General features: G+C 33.5%; 6 protein-coding genes across 7 annotated transcripts in view; 3 read left to right on the top strand and 3 right to left on the bottom strand.

Moving 5' to 3' along the window:
* LOC144838649 (uncharacterized) overlaps positions 1-157 on the bottom strand; it is a 45,079-nt gene extending 44,922 nt beyond the window's left edge. Inside the window, exon 1 of the mRNA XM_078694079.1 lies at positions 32-157. The gene's annotated coding sequence lies outside the window, so the exon portion shown is untranslated. The remainder of the gene's footprint in view (positions 1-31) is intronic.
* Positions 1-2,818, top strand: part of LOC144838650 (uncharacterized) — a 34,808-nt gene extending 31,990 nt beyond the window's left edge. The window contains exon 3 of the transcript XR_013611683.1: positions 2,778-2,818. The gene's annotated coding sequence lies outside the window, so the exon portion shown is untranslated. The remainder of the gene's footprint in view (positions 1-2,777) is intronic.
* A 3,485-nt stretch (positions 2,819-6,303) lies between these two features.
* On the top strand, positions 6,304-8,401 carry LOC144838500 (uncharacterized). The gene is made up of 3 exons (XM_078693901.1): positions 6,304-6,351; positions 6,840-7,011; positions 7,263-8,401. The coding sequence occupies exons 2-3, from the start codon at positions 6,845-6,847 to the stop codon at positions 8,155-8,157; spliced, it is 1,062 nt and encodes a 353-aa protein (XP_078550027.1). The 5' UTR covers positions 6,304-6,351; positions 6,840-6,844; the 3' UTR covers positions 8,158-8,401.
* Positions 8,402-8,637: 236 nt separating this feature from the next.
* Positions 8,638-9,643, bottom strand: LOC144838146 (uncharacterized). Its single transcript, XM_078693507.1, has 2 exons — positions 9,423-9,643; positions 8,638-9,178 (listed from the first exon to the last, which is right to left on the bottom strand). Exons 1-2 carry the CDS (start codon positions 9,641-9,643, stop codon positions 8,827-8,829), a joined length of 573 nt encoding a protein of 190 aa, XP_078549633.1. The 3' UTR covers positions 8,638-8,826.
* A 1,884-nt stretch (positions 9,644-11,527) lies between these two features.
* Positions 11,528-12,750, top strand: LOC144838470 (uncharacterized). Of its 2 annotated transcripts, none has more exons than XM_078693858.1 (2): positions 11,528-12,158; positions 12,449-12,750. In XM_078693858.1, exons 1-2 carry the CDS (start codon positions 11,549-11,551, stop codon positions 12,472-12,474), a joined length of 636 nt encoding a protein of 211 aa, XP_078549984.1. In that variant the 5' UTR covers positions 11,528-11,548; the 3' UTR covers positions 12,475-12,750. The 2 variants fall into 2 exon arrangements, with proteins under 2 accessions (XP_078549984.1, XP_078549983.1); XM_078693857.1 differs by having other exon boundaries at positions 11,528-12,162.
* Positions 12,751-13,205: 455 nt separating this feature from the next.
* Positions 13,206-25,132, bottom strand: LOC144837433 (xenotropic and polytropic retrovirus receptor 1 homolog). The gene is made up of 15 exons (XM_078692531.1): positions 25,007-25,132; positions 23,055-23,106; positions 22,740-22,841; positions 22,394-22,626; positions 21,844-21,993; positions 21,302-21,382; positions 20,922-21,000; positions 20,002-20,192; positions 19,312-19,491; positions 18,391-18,538; positions 17,190-17,384; positions 16,831-16,997; positions 16,357-16,493; positions 15,619-15,795; positions 13,206-15,066 (listed from the first exon to the last, which is right to left on the bottom strand). The coding sequence occupies exons 1-15, from the start codon at positions 25,073-25,075 to the stop codon at positions 14,925-14,927; spliced, it is 2,103 nt and encodes a 700-aa protein (XP_078548657.1). The 5' UTR covers positions 25,076-25,132; the 3' UTR covers positions 13,206-14,924.
* Positions 25,133-25,141: the final 9 nt, after the last annotated feature.

Here is a 25,141-nt window from a genome sequence, read left to right as displayed (position 1 = left end):
TACTTAAAAGAGTTCCAATAAACGTACTTACGATCAATGCTCTGTGTATATACAATCGGAATTATGCCTCTATGTAGGTTGTTTTTAAATACTGTACTACTGTTGATTGTAGGCTATTTTTATAATTCGTTAAAACTGCAACGTATGTGGTTTAATGTTTCCTAGTAATTTTATCTGATATGGAAAATCCCAATTGCATGTTGCTGCAGACTGTCTGCCATGCGGAATGTCTACCAGGCGGAGTTTTGTCCGCCAACCGATATCTTGTAATTATTGTAACTATAAGTGTAGTTGTGCTGCCCTCGATAACGGTCGCGTCTTCCAGGCAGCCAGATAAACAAATAAGACACTAAGGGTAGCGTTATCTACGCAAGGCGTACGGTAATCCGTGGCGTTAAAGCCAAGGTGTTCAGGCACAACGATCAACATTCCAATGCCTTGCGTTTAAAACTCTCTGATCAGGTCAAAACAGATAGAACTATATGTATACATTCATGACAATGCATGAAAGTTTACATCGTAGTTTTTTGTTATTTTTATTTATATAATGTTACCTTTAAATTCAATTCAATTCAATTCAATATTCTTTAATCATCTCACACGGGGCAATTCAAATAAAAATTATTTTTGTGTCTGAACCAGGCCGCGGATTAGCGTTAGGCCCAGGGAGCTGTTACGCCGCGCCAGCAGGAGATGTTAGGTTTAATAACGCTAATCCAGTGGAGAAAGAGAAGGGCCTCTCTTTACATAAATTTATTTTAAAATTTACATGGATCGATTATAAATTATATCAACAGATACGTTCTAAATAAACATCAGATGAGCCGTTGATTTTATCGCTCAAAAACGTGCCAATATTTGTTATAAACGGTAGCCTAAATATAGGCCAATTTTCCGCTATGTCACTGAAAATAATATGATATACATTTAATTTTGTGTAATGTGATAATACGCCAGACTGTGACAGATTATGTCTTGCCTATACACCAGTTATCGTATTTGAATTACCGTTTAAAAATAGAGGAATGCACTGTTTTGTTTTACAATAAAGATGCCATTTATCCGCCGCCAGAGAGTTTTTGGGCTTGTGTTCTTAACTTAATTATTTGTCTGGGTGTGAGTGTATATGATGTGGTATGGGGATTCATTCGAAGGGATAGGCCGACCAAATCGTGTTTAACTGAAGTGTCCGCCAGAGAGAGAGATATTAAGAGCATCTTTACATAATTTGTATTTAGATATGGATCGATTATAAATTATAGCAACACGCTCTACATAAACATCAGATGAGCCGTCGATTTACTGAGGCCGGCGGAAATAAAAAGAATATTCAATATTCATAGGTATTTTTGTATGATCGGAAAGAAATCTAAGAAAAGAAAGTCTCCTGTAAGTGAAAACGTGTCTCTTTCATGAAAAAAATAAAACTTAACTACAGTTACAATCTTCAGTACTGTAACAAAACAAAACAAAATTAGGACAGAAATAAAAGGTTGATTTTAAACAGTACAGTACTCTCTTTATAAGTTTACCTTATTTATAGAGCGTATTCTGACAATCAATCCTCTTGATGAGGAAAACTGTCTGTATGTGACAGTGGCTGTGTGTTTACTAGTACACTGGGGGAACCCCCTACTCGTCACGAAAGATGGTTCTGTGAGTGAGCCATGAGCCAGATGTGTACACTGGACCTACGGTAAATTTATAGTCCTTATCCGACGACGAAGACGATGTTATGGCAAAGTACTACGGTTCCAATGTCTTGCCTTTTCTACTAGCATTTCCCATGACTAATGCAACTTGACAGTATTGAAACTATCATAAAATGTTACAGCATGACTCATATGTTCTGTTATTGAATAACATTGCGTTGCCCTTTATTGCTTTGATATAAATAACATTGTTGTAATATCTTTTTATCAAAATCCAGGAGGCAGAGTTTTCCAGGCTAAGTGCAAAAATATCAGGTTATGAACGAGAAACAGAAACCAGCAAGATCACTTGCGTTACCTTTTAGAGAAAGTGTAATTGTTCAATTCAATAATAACATGACAGCGTCTTCTCACCAGTCCATTGATTTTGGACAAGACATGACCCATTCACCCCGTAAACGCAGTTCATCAGACTTTTTTCTCTCCAACCTCGGCAGTGATATGCGGTTCAGTGATGCAAGTTCACTTGCGTTACCGTTTAGAGAAAGTAGTAAGTTCAATTCAACAGCAACACATAGACCTACCTCAAACAAGAAAGACAAAGATGTTTTTAAATCAAAATCACTGGATTTGAGCAGCCCTAAATATCACTCAATTGCTGGAGATCTTGCTCTATCTGGTAGAAAACTACTATAAAAAAGGTAAAAAGGTACTATAAAGAAAGAATATCCTGATCGAAATCAATACGTTGACACTGAGTATATTTTTAAAAGAGCTAAAGATATCCAGGTTATTGGAGAGAGGGATCTGTCTACCTACATGCCAGAAGAAACCCTTTTAAGTGCTAACGATGATATGAAATCACATCAATTGTTTTGAGATTCCACAACACAATCATTTAATGCATCTAAAGATTGCTTTTATTAATAGTTTGGTAGGCGCGTGTATGAATGATACCAAACCCGCGATCGAGCCCCCTGGGCTTATTGAAGTTCAACAAGAACTGCTTCCGCACATATTCCCTACAGTTTTTTTTTGTTGGAAATAAATATGATTGGATAGAGATTTATTGTAATTCACAGAATGATGAACTTGGAAATGAAAGCTATAAGAAGAATAAGAGAGATTGACAGACAGCCATTTTGAACAGAAGATGAATTAAAACAAGATATACAGTACGATCTTTGTCTACGACTATTCAGCCAACGTGTGCATGCCAATGTCAATAACGTGTTATTCATAATAACTAATGTCTCCAAAGTCATAGTGTGAGCTTACGAATGTATTTTATAGTTTCTGTGACTTTTTAAACAATGACTTTATTTAGTTTAGGCCTATATAACTACTGTAAAAGAACTTAAAATTATATTTAGTATTAGTAACTCAGTACTACGGCGAGTCTATCAGAATGGATTCACTCTGGAACTTACTCAAGTATTGAATCAATAATGGACACTGTTGAAAAGTCCTCACAATTTTATTACACTAAAAGTTTAACATCTGCATGGCATATGTCATCCAACATATCGCTGTTAACACTCGACCCCAGACTATGAGGATCATACCTTATTCATTCATTCATTCATTCATCTTTTATTTCGGAAAAAAAAAATTCTCCATAGTTCAGTAACAAATTAGTGTACATTATTGCAAATATAACGAATACACATATATATATATATACATATATTCCCTCACTTGCACTGATGAAGGGCTAGTGTTGCCCGAAAGCTCTGCTAACTTTTCTGGCTGTTTACATTATCGTTTTGATTTAGCTTTTCGCTTTTTTATTTGTATCTCCATTGAGATCCAGCCACTGATACCCACAGCATTGTCATTTTTTTCAGTAATTTGCCTTTGGATTTATATATATACATATATATATGTAGATATATAAAAAAAAAAAACCTACGTTACATAGTCACGTGGTTAGAACAATACAGTAGCTTCATCCATCTACTACGTAGATTGGATGAAGGAAAAGCAAATTCATGAATACATTTTATGACAATATTGTCGAGTCGAAAAGAGGTGGCAGCTCAAACGTTGTCAAACTCCCTCCATCAGCTCTACTTTGATCTCTTTTAATACTCAGGTGGAGACCTTTCTTTTCCAACAAGATTGTTCATTTCTCATTGAGGGTCTGCTTATATAGTATGATAATTAACTGTTAATATTATTTCATATTCTAAGAAATACTTTCTATAATATTTCTACTGTAATTGATACTTTATCAATACATCTCTGATTAATTTTAAGCTCTGTCTACACTATCAAACTTTATGTGACAAAACAATTTGATGTGCCCATATATGGCAATGATGATGTCATATCAATACCATATTTAAACATATCACTACCATATTTCGACACTAGACTTCACACTTTTTTTGTCGAACTAGTTTGATAGTGTAGACAGAGCTTTACACATATACACGTGGCAATATTCAACTACAATTAATTTACTAGCACACAGACGACGGTGATTTTAATATGTAATAATAATAATAATAATTTATAAATCGCACATATCCACTAGAAGTGCTCAAGGCACTACAGAAGTGCTCAAGGCGCTATGTATGTGGTCCTCGAATTTGATGTTTGTTCAGATAATGATATTGTTGAAGAAGTCCACTGTTGAACGTCGTTTTTCCGGATTCCACTAATTTTCAAACACGAGCAGACATTACGCACTGTTTTAATAAATTCCTTTCTCATTTCCTTGCTTCTTCCAGCGTAAATAAATGGATTCATCATAGAATTTGCTATTCCTATGTAATCTGAAAACCAGGGGTACCATGCCAGCCAGGTGTAGCCATTGTCAATGTATCCCTGTATGAAATGTTTAAGAGCAGATGGTGCGATACATAAGGTGTACACAAGGAGCACTATTGCCGTTGTTTTGGTCACTTTCATTTCTCTTCTGGTAACGTTCTTTCCACTCTGCTTAGCTGTCTTCAATTCCGCCTTTGACGCAACTAAAAATATGTACGCGTATACAACAAACAAGCATGGAATCGTCAAACCTGTGATAGGATGCGTGAAATAATAAAACACAGGAGCGCCGTAAATGTTAAACAATGCAGAGCCGCCACATTCATACTCGAATGTTACATTTGGCGTTGGCACAAAAATGCTAGCAACGCCTGCCGAAACAAATGGGCTACCTCCAATCAATACACCGATTAAACTCACGTAAATACAAGTTCTAAATGCCTTTCCTGGTGACATCCATACATGATATCGGAAAGGATATTTCACCGCAATAAATCGATCAAAAGTTATAACAATCAAATGAAGTACAGACACATGTATTAATATTAAACATGGAACAAAATACCAGATTGCACAGTTAACAGAATAAAGAAACTGTCTACGGAGAATATATCCGATTATACTTAAAGGGAGTCCGATCAAGCCGTTCAACAAATCAGTTACTGCTAGCGACGATATAAAGATGTTGCTTGGTAGTCTTCTAAGCCCACGATTTGTATATACCGTAACTATAACAATTGTATTTCCAATAATTATCGTTAAAAGTAGAGGAATGCTTAAACATGAAACAAAAATAAGTAAATCTATCGAAACATTATTTTGAATACGAAGGTCTACCGTGGCCATATCTTGCAATGCAGTTCCACAATAGATAGACAAATGATAACGCAGCGTAAAAATACAGTCAATTTAATTTCTGTATAATAAATGATATGTACGAAACAGTTTTCGGTTAATATGTTCGTTCACAAATAATTATTCGCAAATGTCAAAAATCTTTTAAATCCTCGAGGCCCAACTGTTCACAATAGAATGTCAAAATCTCCAAAACGTAGTAAAATTGGTTTGTTTTTGCCAATATAACGTATTCAACTTTCAGAATCGTGTCTTTGGCATTATCATTGCAATGACGTTGTTGTTACCATTCTCCAATCAACTGCTTCGTTTTCAATGACGTTCTTTCCCCATTAGTAAATAACATACAATTATAATCATATTTTCCTCTAAATTGGTTCTTTATTGTGATTGAATTAAATCTCTTTTAGTGTGCAAGCAATGCAATTAAAAACAACATTTAACAAATAGTAGTATTTTATTAACAAAATAAATAGAGACTTGACAATCACAATAGGTTACCCGCAACAACACAAGTTGCGGATAATCAATGCTGAATCTAATATACTGTAACCGTATAAGTTAAAAACTTACTAGCCGATTTCTTGTCTTGATAACAATACAAATTATGGGTCTAGGCCCAAAAAAATGATATATCATAATCATACGTTAATGAATATTGTATAACAGGATACAAATATAAATAAGATAAAACTACTGTTTTTATTTAGAGTCACTGCAATAAGACGAATTTAAATAAAATGTAGTGATTTGCGAAGGTATCATTTAAATTATTCAATAATTTGGGACCTGATGATATCTGTAGGCTGTAAGTATATTTAAATAGGCCTACTGGTAAACTGGTATCACGATTTTCAACATTAATAATAGGCAGGTTTCGCATTTTACGAATTACTGATACCGATACTGATACGTCATATGCGTATTTCGATATCCGCAGACTGTTAAAAAAGTTGTTTCGCGCTTTGACAACGAAATACGTGAATAGAGGGCGCTTTACTATGTAAATATTATGATTGCATAATAATCGAACGTTGCATGTAATAATAATCGAACATATTTTGATTGTGTAAGTATTACTTTAATTATGTTATGTTGTGAATATATAATGTTTGCATTCAATAAAAGGATCATATATTATAGTTATTGTGTATGCAGTCGATTTTGGTGACCGGTCTCAACACCAAACAAAGTCATTAGCCTAGGCCCCTAGGCCCAGCCCTCTCGATGAGCCTGAACGACGATCTAAAAATAAACCAAACTTGTCAAATTATGTTTATTTCTGTACTTAGTCTATTGACAGATTGTCTAGGCTTTGGTCGTGTATTATTTTAAAATACCCATGTTATTTAACCTTTACTAGACCTAGGGCCAGGCCTACACAGTTTAAACTATTTTAATGTGTGCTGTGTACTAAATGAGCTAGTAGTAGTACTAGGCCTAGGCTAGGCCTAGCTAGTTGTGTAGATAGGCCTCTCTCTAGGCGGTAATTCCTCTAGGACTAGCCTGGCTACTACTACTAGTAATACTACTTTCTACATTTTTTTAAAATTTTAGTATTTATGGCGAAGTCCAGAGAAGAACGCGAGTTGTTAAAGCTTGCTATTGAAAATGATGATGATGAGTTAGTATACTTTCTAATTTCTAAACGACCCGAATCAACATTTCGTCATTTCACAAGATTCAATATTAATAATTTGACAAATTCTCAATGTATTAATAATTTCAGGTATGTATACAGTACTTTATTTATTTTTTGTACTCTGTATATTAAACATGCAAGTGATTTAATTACTGTAGTAAGTAAATGTAATGTAATGCGACATTTATATAGCACTATTTCATGAAGATCAGAGCGCTCTTTCCATATCATTCTTCTCCCCTAAGGATACCTTCGTGTCTGCAACACCAAGACTGCCTTCAACTGTCCAAAAGTAACTATGTATTGAATTCAAATAAGCTAAATTAATTCCATTTCAGATTTGACAAGCACATGATTTTTCAATTGGCCAATTCACTGAACTTGCCAGAGAAAATTGTCTGCCCGAATAGAACAGTTGTGTACCAGGTCGATGCACTCTGCATGCTGCTCAGAAGGATGGCATATCCAAACAGATTGTCAGACCTTGAATCATTGTTTGGTCGCCCGAAGAGCACCCTCTCCTTCGCCATTTCGAAAACATTGGACATCATACATGATAGATTTGGACACCTGCTAAAAAATCTCAACAATGCATGGTTTAACGGCAGACTCCAAATATACGCAGACAAGATAAATGAAAAAGGTGCCCCTCTCAAGAACTGCATTGGGTTCATAGATGGAACCGTGAGACCAATATGCCGGCCTACTCACAATCAGAGGGTGTGCTTTAACGGGCACAAACGAGTACATGCACTGAAATTCCAATCAATTGTAAGCCCGGATGGCATGATTTGTAATTTGTATGGTCCTATGGAGGGAAGGCGCCATGATTGCGCTCTGCTTCGAGCAAGCAACATAATGGAGTATTTTGAGACAGACATGCGAAGGGATAGAGGTGGGTTACCATATTGCGTGTATGGTGATCCAGCCTATCCAATTAGGGATTATATCATTTGTCCTTTCAAGGCAGCTCAGCCATCACCGGAAGAAGAAATATTCAATAGAAGAATGTCTAGCGTAAGGCAATGTGTCGAATGGCAGTTTGGCAAAATCATAGCTAACTTTGCGTTCCTAGATTTTAAAAAGAATCTGAAGATTTTTCTTCAGCCTGTAGCCAAGTACTACATTGTAGGTGCTTTGTTGACAAATTGTCACTCTTGCTTATACAGTTCACAAACATCAGAGTATTTTGATCTAGAACCTCCTACTTTGGAAGAATATTTACAAAGATAATTATAATTCATAACATATTGAATTGAACTAATAAAGAAGAAAGACAAATTGTTATTTCAATTTTACAATTTATTTAGTACAAACTTTTGTACTGGAAGTGGTGATAAATAAATAGTACATATACTGTACTATATGTGTCTTGAGGTGTATGTTACAACAATACATAACACAAATAAATAAATATTTATTGTCTTTAAATATTAAGTATTAGTTTAAAGATGTATTGTCCCCCCAAAAACATGAAAAATGAAGATTAATAAAATCTGAGTTTGAATAGGTCATTTTGTAGTTTTAACAAAGTTAATCACTTCCATAGAAAAAAAAACCCGAAATATAATGTTTTCACTTATAAAATAATAAAATAAGCGATTAAATTCAACCAAAAACTTGACTATTATTTTGCTTTAAATTACAGTTTTTTCAGGTAAATAATTTTTTGGTCAAAGTGAATAACTATTATGTGACATTAAAATGGGGTATTCAACAAAAAACATTTACAAATTATTTTTTCTGAGGGACAATACATCTTTAAATATTGCTATTTATATTATTACACTGTTTTATAGGAATTTTCTCAACATAACAAATAACAAAATCAACACAACCCACAACAAACTACACACTTTTCCTATATGCAAAAAACACATTACACAATATATAATTATTAAATTATTGTTCTTTGTTGATTAACTGCTGCAAGAGAGCAAGCACGGACGCATCATGCTGAATGCGTGCTTCTCGCTCTTTTTTCTCCAAATCAAATTTCTCTTTCTCCAGCTCATGCTGCTCTCTCCGCAGTTGTAAGTAATTATTCACATTGCTCTCTTTCTTTTTTTTTTGAGCCCCAGTTACCTCGTCATCATTCCTCTCTCTTTTCAGCGACTGCATTGCAGCGTCACGCACATCTTTTCCTTGTTGTTCTTTAACTCTCTCAGCTGCCTTATTTGACTGTACCTCCATTAAAGCAACAACTTCTGTCAACAAAGTCTGCCGCTCAGTGTATTCTTCTGCTGTACCAGATCTGCAAATGTAATAATAAATAAATAATATATTGTCACACACAAGTCCGATTCCTTACCGCTGCACCATCTCGCCCTCTTTTTTATCTATATAGTGCATAATAGTCTATGTGCTCAGCGGACAACTCTTGTCCTGAAAACTTTTGCTTCCCTCGTCACATCCGTCGGCAAAGCCAGGTAGGGAAAATTATTGTTTTTAGTCAACCAAAAAAAATACGACTAAAAAAAAATAATAAAATTACTTACGCCCTTAAACTCTTCATCTCATCCTGCTTATGAGCTTTTATAAGTACTTTGATTCTTTCTTTGGCAGCTCTTATAGTTGTGTTTATTAGGTGTGTACTATTGACTCTGCTCACTATGCCTTCCCACGTTTTTGTCCTATCCACAAATGGTACAGAAAATGGGGCATCTGCCACCACCTCTTTCAGTAGAACAATGTCCAATTTTGGATTGAATCGATTCATAATCTTGGGAGAATAAAATATTATTATTAATTAATTAATTATTGATGTTGATTATGTCATCATACCATTAATATTATGATTGCACTTGTTATTGTCACTATCTTTTTTTTCCCCATGTTATTCTTCTATCTTTCCACGAATTTTGTTGGCAGCGTATCTCTAATTGTGGCAAACATAAGACTGTATTGTATAACGTTGTCATAAGATTGACCTGTTGCTGTATATCCGTAAGTTACGCGCGATTTTATGATTTTCCTATTTTGACATAGGTGGATAATCATACAACAATTTAAATTAAAACTTAGCAAAGTAAACCCTACCACTAGGGTTAGGCCTACATACAGACCTAGGGCCTAGTAGCTAGAGAGAGAGGCATAAGTAGGGCCGGCCTACCTAGCTAGGATCCTAGAGGCCTACTACTAGGCCTAGCTTAGGCCTCTACTACTACTACTACTACTACTACTAACTAGGCCTACTAGTACTAGTAGAGGCCCTAACTATCTAGGCCTAGCCTATGCCCTCATATAGGCTAGTAATATAGCCTAGGCCTAGTACTATAGTAGGCCTACCAGCCAGTAGCCTACTAGGGCCTAGCCTAGGCCTAGTAGTAGGCTTTTTTTTAGGTGAAAACCTACGTCTACGAACGACGCCAATGAGGCAGGAAAGTTGGTTTTATTTTGGTAGGGAATTCGATAATAGAAGGGTAGGTCTAGGCTAGAGCGGAACCATCTCAGAGGCGCCTACTAGAGGACGGGGTAGGCTAGCTAGCTAGGCTGATTATTCGCGCGCAAATTGAAACAGACTACAGTACAGGCCTGGCTACGTCGTGTGGATGGGTGGAAAGGGCTAGCTTGCATGAAAGACAATCCTGATGACATTGATTTATTTTTTGGGGTAAATTAGTTGCAATATATTATATATTTTCAAATCCTAATCATAATTTCGTACATTTAAAGCAAAAAGTTGATAAATATGTTAAATATTGTATCAGTATTTCTACTTACGGATACAGCGGTTGATTCCAGTAAAACACAAATACCAATTTACGGATATGAATTAGGGATCAGCTCAAAAAGTTTATAATGATGACGTATCAGTATCGGTATCAGTAATTCGTAAAATGCGAAACCTGCCTAATGTAATGCTTTTACCAGTTAATATTAATAAAACGTGGAACCTTGGGTTCTTCTTATGAAGACTAAATTATCCGCAAGTGGTAATTATTTGATAATAGTCTTCATAATGCTGAGTGCCTCCATTAGAAAATTCTCAATCATGTTTAATATATCCCAGTACAGCTTCACGTTTTATCACAACGGTTATATTAGCGTTTATCGGCAATAATCACGTTTTTAAAGAGAAGAAAAAAACACTTCTTCTACAGTCTTTTCTATTTAGAATACGTGGAATTATTGGTTTCATTATATAAATTCGTACACAAGGACACTGTGTATTCTTCAGATGAATTAGTTCAGAAGACTTTATAAATCCATGCGTTTTAGTGTAGAAATGTATTTATATTTTCTATTTATTGATAATGAAATTGACTGGAAATCTTAAAAATCAATAATGTAAGCCTAATATGAAACAAGTTGGCTCAGGAAGTTCAATTCACAATTTGCTCCACTAGAATATGCCTACATGGCTTTTTTTGTAAAGTAAAATTAATTTTGTAATAAAGGTGGTGACATTACAATTTTTCCTGAATATAATTAGCGGTTTCTGGAGTGTGTAATGCTAGAATGTTGGGGAAGGAGTGTGTTTTTTCAAAAGTTTATGTAGGCCTACTACAATTATTAAAATACTGTAGAGCAGCAATTGCACACTGCTGTGTGCACATGCGCAAACACTTTTTATTCTTTGCGCGTTTTTTTAGAGGGTGTCTCGAAAGCTAGCGGTCTTGCCATGTCAATTAGTGGACTGTCCAAACTAAATGTCGTGGGTAAAAAAGGGAAAGAAGGTATTAAAACGAGAAATTCGCCAAGATGCCAGTTGTGTTTCAATCACGGAATAAATAGTTTGTCTCGAGGACACAAACGGGAATGTATTTACGCAATGTGTGCATGTCCAAAATGTACCTTAACCAATGAAAGGAGATGGGTGATGCGTATGCACATGCGGCAACAGCGGCGAATTCGAGAAGATGATCCATACCAAACATCACTATTTCCTATGGCTATGCCACTGCCGACAAGTTATCAATCTGCTCCATATTGCAATTCAGAATTGCTACAAGGATGCCAAGGTCTTGCCACATACCCACCACCCCGTCAAGGAGGCATACAACAGCCTGTACCTCTTTCTCCGACAAGTTATCACTCTGGTCCACCAGCAGGTGGTGTATGTAGTTCAGGATCATCAATGGAGGAGGAGGAAGGAGCAAGCCTGTTCCCGACCCCATACCCACCACCAACACTCTGCTGTCAAGCAGGTCTACAACAGCAGCAGCCTCTGTTACCACCGCAGCAATATCATTATGAACAACATTTCCATAACACTACTTCTTCACATGGAGGTGGGTTTGCTAGGCCTAACTAGCTAGAGCAATAGGCCTTAGGCTTAGGCCTATATATTATATCATTCTTATTTGTATGTAATTGTGAAAATATGTTAGGGTTAGTGTTAATATTATTGTTATTACTAGGCTATTTACTATTATTAGATTGCTTGGGTTGGTGGATATTTATTGTTCATGTATTCATTATTATACATTTTGATCTTTCTCTATGTTTACCTTCTATCGTAAATAATAAATATGCGTAGCCTAGGCTTGATTTTATTAGTAATGCATTTTTTCTCTTTCAGATTGGTTAATGTACCCATATGATTAGAGAGTACGAAACAAATGAATATTTTCATTGAAATGCAGTGTATAGTTTTATCATTTTCAATTGCATGCTGTTTTTTGGACAAATCATTTTATACTTTTGAATTTTACCGGACATCTTTTAACTGTGTTGTACTTGTCGTTTTTCGATGTATGTAATATGGCCATTAATCTGTTTATTTTTACGCTTTTAAATATATTAAAGATTTTTAAAACATGATTATGTGAAATGTTCATTATTGATAATTAATATTATTAAAATAAACTTTTATGAAAAATAGAGTTGGACATCATTTAACCGTGTTTTGTTTAGAAGTACAGTAATGGGTTGAAAAATTATCCCATTGAATCCTAATAATGAACCAGACCCAATGAACTAGGGTCCAACTAATTATCGCAATGGCCTAACCAAAATAAAAACTGCACAACGGTGAGTGATTGTGAAGTTTTATTAGGCCTATGTCCAACAATCTTGAATGGTCCCTGGTCCATATATTCGCTGTTATTCATTGGGGTAATTTGTTGTCGCACTTTCCCGTCGTTCACACCAAGTCTACTGTAGTAGTGTTAAATAATGGAACCATAACATAAACCCATATCCAATGCGTGGTGCGAAACGGTCATGCGATTGTTTGACCACTTGACCAGGGATTGGTGAGGATATACCTTCTAAATATCAATATAAAAACTATATGATTATTATGTTTTTGGAAAATTACTACAATTAACACAAACTTCCATAAAAATGTTTTATACTTTATTGTTTGTATTTCTGTTTAAAAATACTGATATCTTAGTTACAAATCAAAGTTAGGTAGAAATACAAAATATTGGTTTATAATATGGACCATATAAGGTGTGGTGTAGATGATAGTAACAATACTTCTACGGTAGACAGTTTACAACAGTACTGGATTATGACAACGTTTTCTTTTCTGTTAAATGTTACATTAAACAATGTTTTAGCACCTTAAAATTTAAAAAAAACAGTGGTTGGTTCACATAAACCTATGGTCATTGAAATTGATATCTACAGCAAGATAATTTGGAATAAAGTAATTACAAATCTAGTTTGGTTCAGTTTAAAATCATCAAGTTTATCATCATCAAGTAATTGGCATGTTCCATGATAACTTACTAACCTACTATTCAAGTTTTATCATTATCAACAATACGCTTCATCATTTGACATTAGCACTTTCTACTATTACATCTTACCCCTAATTGAAGTTATTCAACTGTACTTAACATATTGTTAATTGAACATTTTTTTATACATAGCCTGACATTACCTACCCAAAATGCAATGCGGCGGTCAAACGTTCTAGATAATAATGCCTGTATAATAATAACCATTGATAGTTGGTTGACAGCAATAACTGGTTAAATGGCATTGTAACCCTTAATCGTTTAGGTGTTTATAACCATTTTTTTCACACTGCCATTTAACCGGTTATTGAAAATTTGTCCTGTTTCTGCTGAAGAAATTAGGGTTAATTTATTCACATGTTTATTAATCGGTTATTGTTTGCGCAGCAGATACAGAAGCTTCGTAGTAACATGGAGTAACAATTATCAACCCGTGCATGGAAAGCTGGATAACAAACACTATAAGTATAATATACAATATAAAAAAAACCATAGAAAATTTCAGTAAAAAAATATACTGTATAATCTTTTCCTGGAATAATTTTAACAAATAATTATTTCAATTGCATATAATATTCTTTTTAATCTTATAGAAAGCTGGTAAAATTTGCACTGAACATGTAATATCATTGAATTTAATTACAATATATAACAACAATTAAATATTCTGTTAAAAGTATATAGTTATTTAATTATTTACAATATTTACCAGGTTAAAAAAAATAGTAAAATAATAAAAAACAGACTTCATTGGGCTGTTGTGTTTTGAATTGTGATCTGATCTGCCATGCAACTACGCAGCTGTTGAGTCAAAAAGTCGCACACCCACAGCATGCACTTAACAGTTGCGTAGGCGAGATGCATCTAATACACATACACCTTGCGTTGTTTACCAACATATTCTGTTTTTGTATCAAAGATACTGGAAATTGGTTAGATTATTATTACCATATTTATTTGAATAAATGCCCACCGCCTTGAATTGACAGCCAACATAGAACATCGTTTTTATGCATATACATACAATATATTGCAGTATAACCCACTTCTTCTGTTTTATCACTTTTTGATATTAATTGTGTTGCATTTTTTCATATCCAGGGGGAATTTATTTGATTATACATGTTAAAAGAATGAATGACTCCTTCGAATATAGGCCTCCGACAAAATAATGCAACCCCCACCAATTATAAATTGGGATACTCTTATTTACGTACATAATCAATAACGTTCTTTGAAACTACTTGTACCGTTTTTTACAGAGCATCTGAAAGCATTGTTTAAAATATTTGTTTGCTTACTTGTTCATGTTTTAAGATTTCTCATATTAAGTGAATAAGATGAATTTAAACATGGCTCATTACTTTCAGAATGACCTCTTTGTAAATACACGTCCTCATCGTCTTCTTCATCATCTTCTTCGTTTTCCCATCGAACACAACGACCGCTGGAAAAAAAGTGAACATAAATTTATTTGAGTAGCTACTTAATATTGCATAAAAAACCTGTTAAAATTTGTAATAAAAATGGTAGATTTTTGTAACAACTGATCTGTCACACTTTATTTTATTACACCTTATTTATAGAGGGTGACCCTAAACAGCGTATGCTGACAATCAAGGGGCCCTCTTGATGAGTGACAGTGGCTGTGTGTATACTAGTACACCGGGGTAACCTCCTACTCGTCTCGAAAGATGTACTAGGTTCATCATGAGCCAGATGTGTACACTGGACCTACGGTTTATAGTCCTTATCCCAGAAGACTCGTTCTACCACCAGAACCATGGAGCGAGTGAGCCTCGAACCCTTGCTGATGTTATGGCTACGTAATTAAGGTTCCACTGTCTTAACCGCTTGGCCACTCACTCACTCACTCACTGTTACTCTGTCTTGCGTAGGTTATTACCAAGTGCAACAATTATTGCAATGAAACAAGAGTTTGCATCTTTTATGATTCGGGAGCACTGAATATAGAATAAATAATAAATCTTTTATTTACTTCTTTTTTGACTTTGACTTGTATAGAGGAACCTCTTCTTCATCATCCATCATTCCTTCCAGATCTTTGACATCGTCCTCTGTCAGAGGTGCCACTGAAATATCCCGTACAGCTCTGAACTCACCACAGTTATTCAGATGTTCATTTTCAAGACGATAAAAGTTCCAGACAAAGCGTCTAAGTAGGTTATGTGAGGAGAATGCAACGATATAAAATGTTATATATACAATTTGAAATTGAACCTATATCAAGACATTACAATTTTTTTTTATTCAGAAGAGACAATTATTTCTATTGTTGTAATTTTCATTATCATTTTAAATTAACTAGAATGACATTATTAAAATTGTTGCCATCCATCATGACCAAAACAAGTTTGGAAATAATTGTATTCTTGCTTGATATGATTTGATTTTGTTAAGATCAGAGTATGAATCGGATGTTAACCTTTTTCTATAACATGCTTCTCTCTTAATAAGGATCATGTGTCCTTTTGGCAGCTAAATATAGGTGAACATGTTCTATCCACAGCAGGGACTGTGTGGAGTTAGTACACCATTGTAACCACCTACTTTAAGATTGTCAGTAAATTTAGATTCTACACAATAATTCTATTACATAGACAAAATGTAATGTATTTCAGAAGAAAAACAATAATAAATATTTTCAAAAAATTAGTTATTTCTTTGCAAGAGAACCCTCAAAGTGACGTATTTCATCATCTCAGATATTACCTACCTGAACACCTCTAATATTGCTAACACTGTAACTAATATGTCACCATAAGTCTGCAAAGATCCCTTGATTGACATTGTTAATGCTAATGTCCATGCAAACCTCAGTATAAAATCCTCTAACATAGCAAAATAATAGGTCTGAAAAAAAAACAATAGTTTGTTGTTAATTAGTTGTGCACTTGCAGGGAAGTTTCCTCACTCTATTTGGAGATTTAGTCTACATCTAGGTTTTTGGTTTAGCAATCAACGGCATGTCAATGCATAGGTTGACATGTCAATGCATAGGTTGACATGTCAATGCATAGGTTGACATGTCAATGCATAGGTTGACATGTCAATGCATAGGTTGACATTCAATGCATAGGTTGACATGTCAATGCATAGGTTGACATGTCAATGCATAGGTTGACATGTCAGGCTTCTATTTATACTTTGGCAAAGTAGACTTAATGTGGTTGATGAACAACAAACTTACCACAGGAGAATAAACGATCTCTTCCCGAAGCAACTTGTTTTCTTTACTCTTGAAACTGAACAAACCCCAGTCCATTTTGATATCCCATGAAAGAGTGTAACAAGAACTAAATACAGCACTAATCACCCATAAATAGAACAAAGGGTTACGGTAAAAAGTGTGATCATCTGAAAAAAAAAACATTTAGATTTACAAATAAAAACGTTATTTGTACATTAATGTATGATATTGCAAAAGTAAACAAAGGGTGTAATTGTGCTTCTGTAATGTCAACAATAAATTAGTAGTAGTAGTAGTTAATGTAGTCAAAATACTAAATAAAATAACAACATATTGTAACAAATGTTAAACTTACTTACCATTAGTTAATTTAAAAACGGAGGAGAAAATAACAACCAAAAATGTTGAGGAGTATTTGCCAGCATTTACTAGATGAGGAAAAACTAATTTGGTGTCATGGTAACGACGTAAACACTGGGCAAATCTAAACCACGCAGGTAAACAAGCAACAATTGCACGAGCAGCATAGCCATATGTATCACATGTAATGGAACCTAATGAAAAATGATAAAATGAATACATAAAATAGTTTTGAGGAAAAATAAGATAGATATATATATGTGTATCTGGAATAATTTCTAATAATATATACATACATACAATATGCTATTCGTTAATTAAATGTTGGTTTAAACCTTTAAAAGCCATTTCAACTCTATAATTGTGTTTCGAACACGATGAACAAATGATACCCAATCTTTTACATTACTTTTATTTCCTAAATTTAGCACCGATAGATTATTCAATCGAATATTATTAATGTTTTACCAATATATTAGTATAGAACACATAATAACATTATCCACTTTATTACAGTTTGATGGTTCCCTACTAGAAGTGATATGATACACATGATATGACCCCACTCTTATGGCAAAACACCTTAAACACTGTATTGTTATTAAGAACTAGAACCTCTATGGGACACTACTATTATAGGATTTCTGTGAATACAGTGAATTTAGTTTGTTTGGTCCCAAAAGTGGGTTGTAATGTATGTGGTCTCAAAGGTGTCTTTTTTATAGGGTTGTATTGTATGTGGTCTCAAAGGTGTCTTTTTTATAGGGTTGTATTGTATGTGGTCTCAAAGGTGTCTTTTTTATAGGGTTGTATTGTATGTGGTCTCAAAGGTGTCTTTTTTATAGGGTTGTATTGTATGTGGTCTCAAAGGTGTCTTTTTTATAGGGTTGTATTGTATGTGGTCTTAAAGGTGTCTTCTTAATAAAGGTTGTAATTTTTTTTTTGGTAGTTGAAATTTTGATTTTGATTTGATACTTCTTTTTGAAATTTAAACAATAATGGAATAAATAAGAAATAACATAGATAAATAACAATACATCTGGGGGAAAAAGGAAGAAGGCAGGATCCCAGAAAGATACAGGATCTTGAGTCGGGTCCTGTATGTATGTGGTCTTAAAGGTGTCTTCTTAATAGGGGTTGTATTGTATGTGGTCTTAAAGGTGTCTTCTTAGTAGGGGGTGTAATGTATGTCCTACTTACATGAACCTGTTATCCAATCAACTTCACAGACATAGTAACATATTAGAAACTCTAGATCCAAGAGCACTGTAACCAAACTATTTAACTGATCAGCCAGCCAGAAATCAGCAAAACCAACCGGGTAATATGGAGCTAGAATAATACGAAACTAGAAACAAACAAAAATTATTATTCTTTAGAGAAGCAAAGAGTTTATGATTGGATCTATATCAGAATTGTGTCAGAGTTATTCTTATATATATTCTCATTATAGTTCAACCTCATTTTCCATAAAACAGACACAAGACACATTTTCTGGTCCATGGCAAAAATAATGGTTCTTTAAATTATACACCAAACATTAAAGCGTGTTATACAAACGTTTACTATTATAATACTAATTTAATAATTCCTACCACAATTGCACAGTTTAAGAGTGCTTTTGGGGTGGATATATAACAAGCAATCACATCAAATAAATTATACTAATTAAACGCTCATGTTAAATGCCCTATCGGACAGGTATGCTCATTCCTGGCAGTCAACATGTTAAAATCTGTTACTTTTTGATTAAACCATATTTATTTTGACCCTAAAACAGCATATGCTGACAATCAAGAGGCCCTCATGATGAGTTATGATAACTGTCTATGTGTGACTGTGTGTATAATAGTATACCGGGGTAACCCCCTACTCGTCTCGAAAGATGTACTAGGTTATTAATATTTAAAGTGCACATGAGCTAGATGTGTACACTGGACCTACGGTTTATAGTCATTATCCGGGAAGACTTGTTCTACCACCAGAACCATGTAGCAAGTGAGACTCGAACCCTTGCCGATGTTATGGCTAGGTATTATGGTTCCGCTTAATTGCTTAATGCTTCAAATTTACAGTATAATAAAAACACAATACATCTACCGTATTAAATGCAGTACTTACTAAAACTCTAAGAAGCCAAATTCTGGCCTTGAAGTACAGGATTGGAAATGGATTAATAAGAAAGACGGCAAGGAACGTGACAAGTATCAGAGGGTTAACGTAAGGAGGTATCACAGTGTATGTACAGTACATAAAACTGATAATACTTATTCCCCAAAGAACTGCAAAAAACATTGCAATCTGAAAACAATACAAAAGATCTATTAACAATATATTTTCATTAATAAAACTCATATTTTATGTTTTATTTAATGAATACTGTACTGGTGTCTCACAAGCAACAGCATGGAAGAAAAACCTATATGAGCACAAACCTCTACAATTTTGTTAATAGTCAATTCCACTTGGAAGAAACAAGATACTTAACAGTATTACTACAATAAAGCTCTGTCTACACTATCAAACTTGATGTGACAAAAAATGTGATGTGGACATGATGATGTCATATCACCATAATATTTGGTTATATCACTACCATATTTGGTTACATCACACTCCTTTTGTCAAACTAGTTTAATAGTGTAGACAGAGCTTAAGAGCCAAAATCAAACTGAGGTACATGGTATTAGAGAGTACAAACCAAATACTGCATTACAACTTTGTTACTTTATTTTAATTCAACTATTTATACTATAGAGAATAAAACAAAATTTGACTGGTATTTTTATTTAATATTTTAAAATAACTTACTTCTAATAATTGTTCATGAGTAAGATTACTTCGTGGATCCAACTCAAATATAAGTACATGATTGACACCAGCCTTGCGCCAACCATACGTATTCATAGCAAGTAGAAAAATGATAAATATGATAAGAAACACACCACGATACATCTTCAGAGCGGGAGTAACATAGTCTACATTAATCGGTAATGTTATTGCTGTGAAAGAAAACAAGAAAAACATCGTCATTAAAGGAATATTAGGCCTAATACAAATAATAAATGTTTTTTAGTGGACTGGAAAGAATATTTTTCAAAAGTTAAAAGATTCAACAAGTCTATAAAATCAACAAATATTTCTCCATTCCATGAAAACAAAACCTACTACTATTTTAAAGATGTATTGACATCCCGCCCCACCCAACCCCCCCACCCCAACAAAACATGAAAAATGAAGATTAATTAAATCAGACTATATAGGTTATTGAATAGTTTATTTTGTAATTTTAATAAAGTTAATCACTTCCATAGGAAAAAAAAATGGTGTTTTCACTTATAAAACAAAAATACATTGGCTTGCAGACAATTAGACAATTTTTTTTGCTTTAAATTACAGTTTTTTTCGGGTAAATAAATTTTGTTTTTTAGTGAAAGTGGATAACGATTATGTGACAATAAAAATAATTTTGCAGGGGACAATACATCTTTAAAGTAAAATTTTAGTCACTTAAATCAAATACTCTTTCAAAACAATTTGTATACTAATTACGTTTAGTTTATGGGTTTTTTTGTTGCTGTTATTGGTGTATTGCATTCATTGTAGTTACAGTAAGCGGTAAACTGCATCTCATTTTATAGTATAATTTGATATTAACCCTAGAACCCTATGATTTGGATACCACTAAGCCAATATAAATGAGGTTAAAAAAGTTTCTAAAAAGCACTTACCAACTACCAAAATAATAATACATAGCACTAAGAAAATTCCAGAGAAAAAGCCAACTCTCATTGTACTCCAGTTCATTTTCTAAATAAATAATAAACGAGATACCACAATTTACATGTGTAAGCTATCACTGGTAAATCAAGGTAGATTAGTCTGGCCAGATTGACTGACTGTGCTATAAAACCTTAAATTGGTGAAATGGCAGAAAATAATACATGGCATGTGATACAAAATCAACGAATCGATTGGCACAGGTATGTTAATACTGAGTTATCAAAGTTATAAAATCAGCACAGGTTCAAGGCAATCCTTGAAGTCTATTCTTCATAATACTTAAATAAGAAATAAAACCTAAAGAAATACTTATGAAAAAAGAGTATACCGGAGCTTTAAGAGGAGGCACTCTGAGCTTATTCATCGCTTTCTGTCTATTTCCACCTTCAAGTTCATTGATATATAGGGTCTGAAAAACAACAAAAATATTTTTAGGTACGTACAGTCGTGTTAATTTGTTTTTAATTCTACATCCCTGCTAGTATTAAGTTATATTTGAATTGTGTCCCTCAATATTTATGTAAAGTATTATAAGTTTCAAGTTTATTGTTTCACACAATACAATATACAGAACATTTGATAAATTAATGAATATAATTGTGTGAGGAGAAAGGTTTTACATTTGGTCCTCCAGATAAATAAATATATATGATTATTTAATTTCAGTGAGAGAGAAAAAAAAACACTTTTTCTTTCGTCTAATTGACAAATAAAATTAAACAAAAAAGACACAATTAAGAAAAAAAAACAAAAACTTTCTTATGGCAATTTTGTACGAGTTCTGCTATCCTAATGTTCTAAATAGTTTGAAATAAGTATTTGTTTGTATTTTGTTTTATATTATTATTATCAACAATTAAAAAATCATACCTCTGTCTCAAGAATCAGTTTATCAATTTGTTTGGATGTGTAGAAAGGAGATTTTTCAACTTCTTCCACTCTGAATGTTAGCCCTCTTTCCGTCATTAACATTTTATCATGTTTCTTTAGAATTTTTCGAAATCCTGTAAAGTTAAGACTCTGCGGAGAAAAACAATTTAAATAGAACATTGTAGAAAAACAAGGACCTCCTCAGAGGTTTGCAGCAGTGAACACCCTCACAAGATATAAGATTAAAAAAATCAGAAAAGCTTGGAAAGTTAAGATATGTACACAGTATTTCATTCTCACCATTTAGATATATAAAACAAAGTCAAAGTCTTTGAAAGTAGAGTTGAAATGATAAAAAAATCCTGATATTTGACAGGATTTGAAACATGGTGATCGGTAGAGTCGAGCATTTGGGACAAACATCTCCTGAAAAATCTTCAAAAGATCTCCTTTAAAGGTAATTGTCCTAAGTAGTTGGTGTTATCTGGAAATGGTGTTCGTTGATAATGTTTGCTAATATACCCAATTTGTATACACATACAAATAGTACCTGATAATTCTGCAACAAGATAAGATAAAGATAAAACTCTGTGACCGCAAGCTTCAGATCAGCAGCCGTTCTGTTTAATGCTTTCATTGTTGGATCTTTCATCTCCATAAAAAATACAGAACTTCTCCGTCGTCGAACATTAGCCGGAGTGTTAGGATTCGACTTGTTATTGTTGAATTGACGACATTCATCTTGTAAACTTGCAGAGCGTCTTGTTGCTTCATTTAGTTTTTCTAAATCAAATAAATCATAGTTAAATAAATGTCCATACAAAATAACAATTTGAACAACATTAGAAGCAAGCAAGCGTTGTGACACAATGTGTTATTTATACAGTAGTACTTACCTGAGAAAAAAGTATTTATTTTTGTAAGTTGTTTTTCACAATAGTGGAAAAATTCTTCCTCTACTGTGTTGGTAAATCTTTCCACAACTTGTTCCCCAACTTCTAAATAAAGAAGCAAAATTACTTGAATTTATTGACTTTCATTGGCTTATTTCATTTATATTATAAAAAAAAAATCAGGAATGTTCGATTTGTGTGAATATATTCACTATTGAAAAACAGGGTTTTTTTTTTTCCCAATGTATCAATTTAATTACATTATAATACATTAATTGGAAATGGTTGCAAATATATTAATTGCAATTTAATGCATACCTTCTGTTTGTGGAATATTCTCACAATATTTGTATATTATTTCCTTAAGGTTCTGTGAAAACGAATATAAAGATATTTGCAATAAATACAGATAACTGACACTGTTCAATATATCAATAAATACATACTTCTGATGATAAACAAGTGATGTTTTCTTTCTTTCTTTTGGAAACATTCATAAGCAGATCCAGTAGTGTCCATGAGGTCTAGAATCTGACAACCTTCCCCACCCTCACTCCACTAAAGTTGCCCTTTTTTATTGTGTATGTACTGTATAAACAGGTGAAGTGTTACAAAACTATTACACTAGTTCTACTAGTTATTTTGTTTTTGGAAACTACTTTCTTTCCTCTTAATTTCTGTTTAAGTACAGACTACTCTGTACTGTAGCATAAGATTCAATGAAAACTTTTTTCAACAAAACAACTTAAAATTGATATTTCCGGATTCAAATTCTTCCACCATAAATGTGTCATGCATAGGGATGTTTTATTCATGGAGGTACCTCCATGGTTTATTTTCCATCAATAACTGTATTATGGAGTACACTAATGATGAATGAACAGGAATTGAATAATTAAATACGGAAGGTCACATTAATCATCATTGGTAGTTTCTGCCAAAAACAATTTGAAACAAAATACTAAAGGAAATCAACTTTACAGTGCCATTCCAATCCCAAAAACATGAAAAATAAAGATGAATAATACCAAATTTTGGATAGGCCATTTTGTACAGGAGCTTTAATAAAATCATTCCCTTTTGCCAACAAAGATAATGATTTTGACAGATTGTAACTAAAAAGGTTTAAATCAAAACACATTGACTTCCAGATAATGGACATTGGTATATTACGGTTTTATCAGGTAAATATATATTTTTTTGATCAAATTTTTGGCCAATTATAAATATATTATTAGACATTAAAATGGTTAATTATTTTTACCATACAAAGAATTATATATTTTGGGTGGGCCTAGGACCCATGAAGGCTAAGTAACCTCAATATGATACTGTAGCATCACTAATTGTTCAATTAACAATGGAAAACATTTGGTGTCATGATGAAATATTGTGCAGATGTCTGATTTAGTAATTTCCTGTATAATAAAGTGGAAAGGGTAAAAAACAGCAACACATAGAAAAACAACAATTGTTTGATGTTTTTTTACATTACTTTGTAAATTGTCAAATTGATACTAATTAAACTATAATATCAATTATGTCCAACAATTTAATAATACTGTTGTTTTACAATGATACAGAATCTAACAATAATTGTGTGGTCAGAGGTTTGAAACAAAGAGGTGGAAATTGATAATACCACATTAGCGTACTTCCATTGCACTAATTAACTGTATGTAAAAACCAATGATTCGGAAAAATGAACTGAAATGACAGGAAAAGATTTATTGCGCTCAATTCCAACAACAACGCAACAATTTGTCTGATCATGGGTTAAACATTATCGCATACAACAGATCAGATTCAATCATATCTGATTAGATAGAGATAATTCATCTTGATTAAGCATATAATTTGTTATCGGTTTACTTAGATAATCTTTTGCTGCGGAAAAGAAAACAAACAGTAAATTAAACAACAATTAGGCCTAGGCCTATTTAGATTTTAATAAAACATTATAAAAAATAGTTATTTATTTATACACTGCTACAGTATTAAAATCTCAAACATGTGAAAAGAAAAAATGTTGTACTGCTAGTAGTAGTACTAGAGAAGAAGCCCTAGGCTAGACCTGTAGTCTAGGAAGGGGTAGGCCTAGGCCTACTACTATAGGCCTAGTAGACAGACGGATCCCGCCTACTACAGTACTACTAGTCCTGGCTAGTGGTAGTATAGAGAGTAGGCCTACTAGGCCTAGCCTGGGCCTGTAGCCTAGCTATCTATGTAGGCTTACTCTGTGTACTTATTTTAATAATTATACACGTTACCTCATAATCGATGTACTGTTTTCGCCATTCTGGAGTAAGATGTGCCTGTAAATGTTCACTAAATTTCATACTTGTTTCCTCTATGTAGCATAAGCCCAAGCTTGTTGATTTGGAAAGTTATCACCTGTTAAATTG

Source organism: Antedon bifida, chromosome 3 (assembly GCF_963402885.1).
Source record: "Antedon bifida chromosome 3, ecAntBifi1.1, whole genome shotgun sequence".
NCBI classification, from domain to species: Eukaryota; Metazoa; Echinodermata; class Crinoidea; order Comatulida; family Antedonidae; genus Antedon; species Antedon bifida.
The sequence above is the reverse complement of the archived record's forward strand: the minus strand, read 5'-3'. Positions and strand labels throughout refer to the sequence as shown.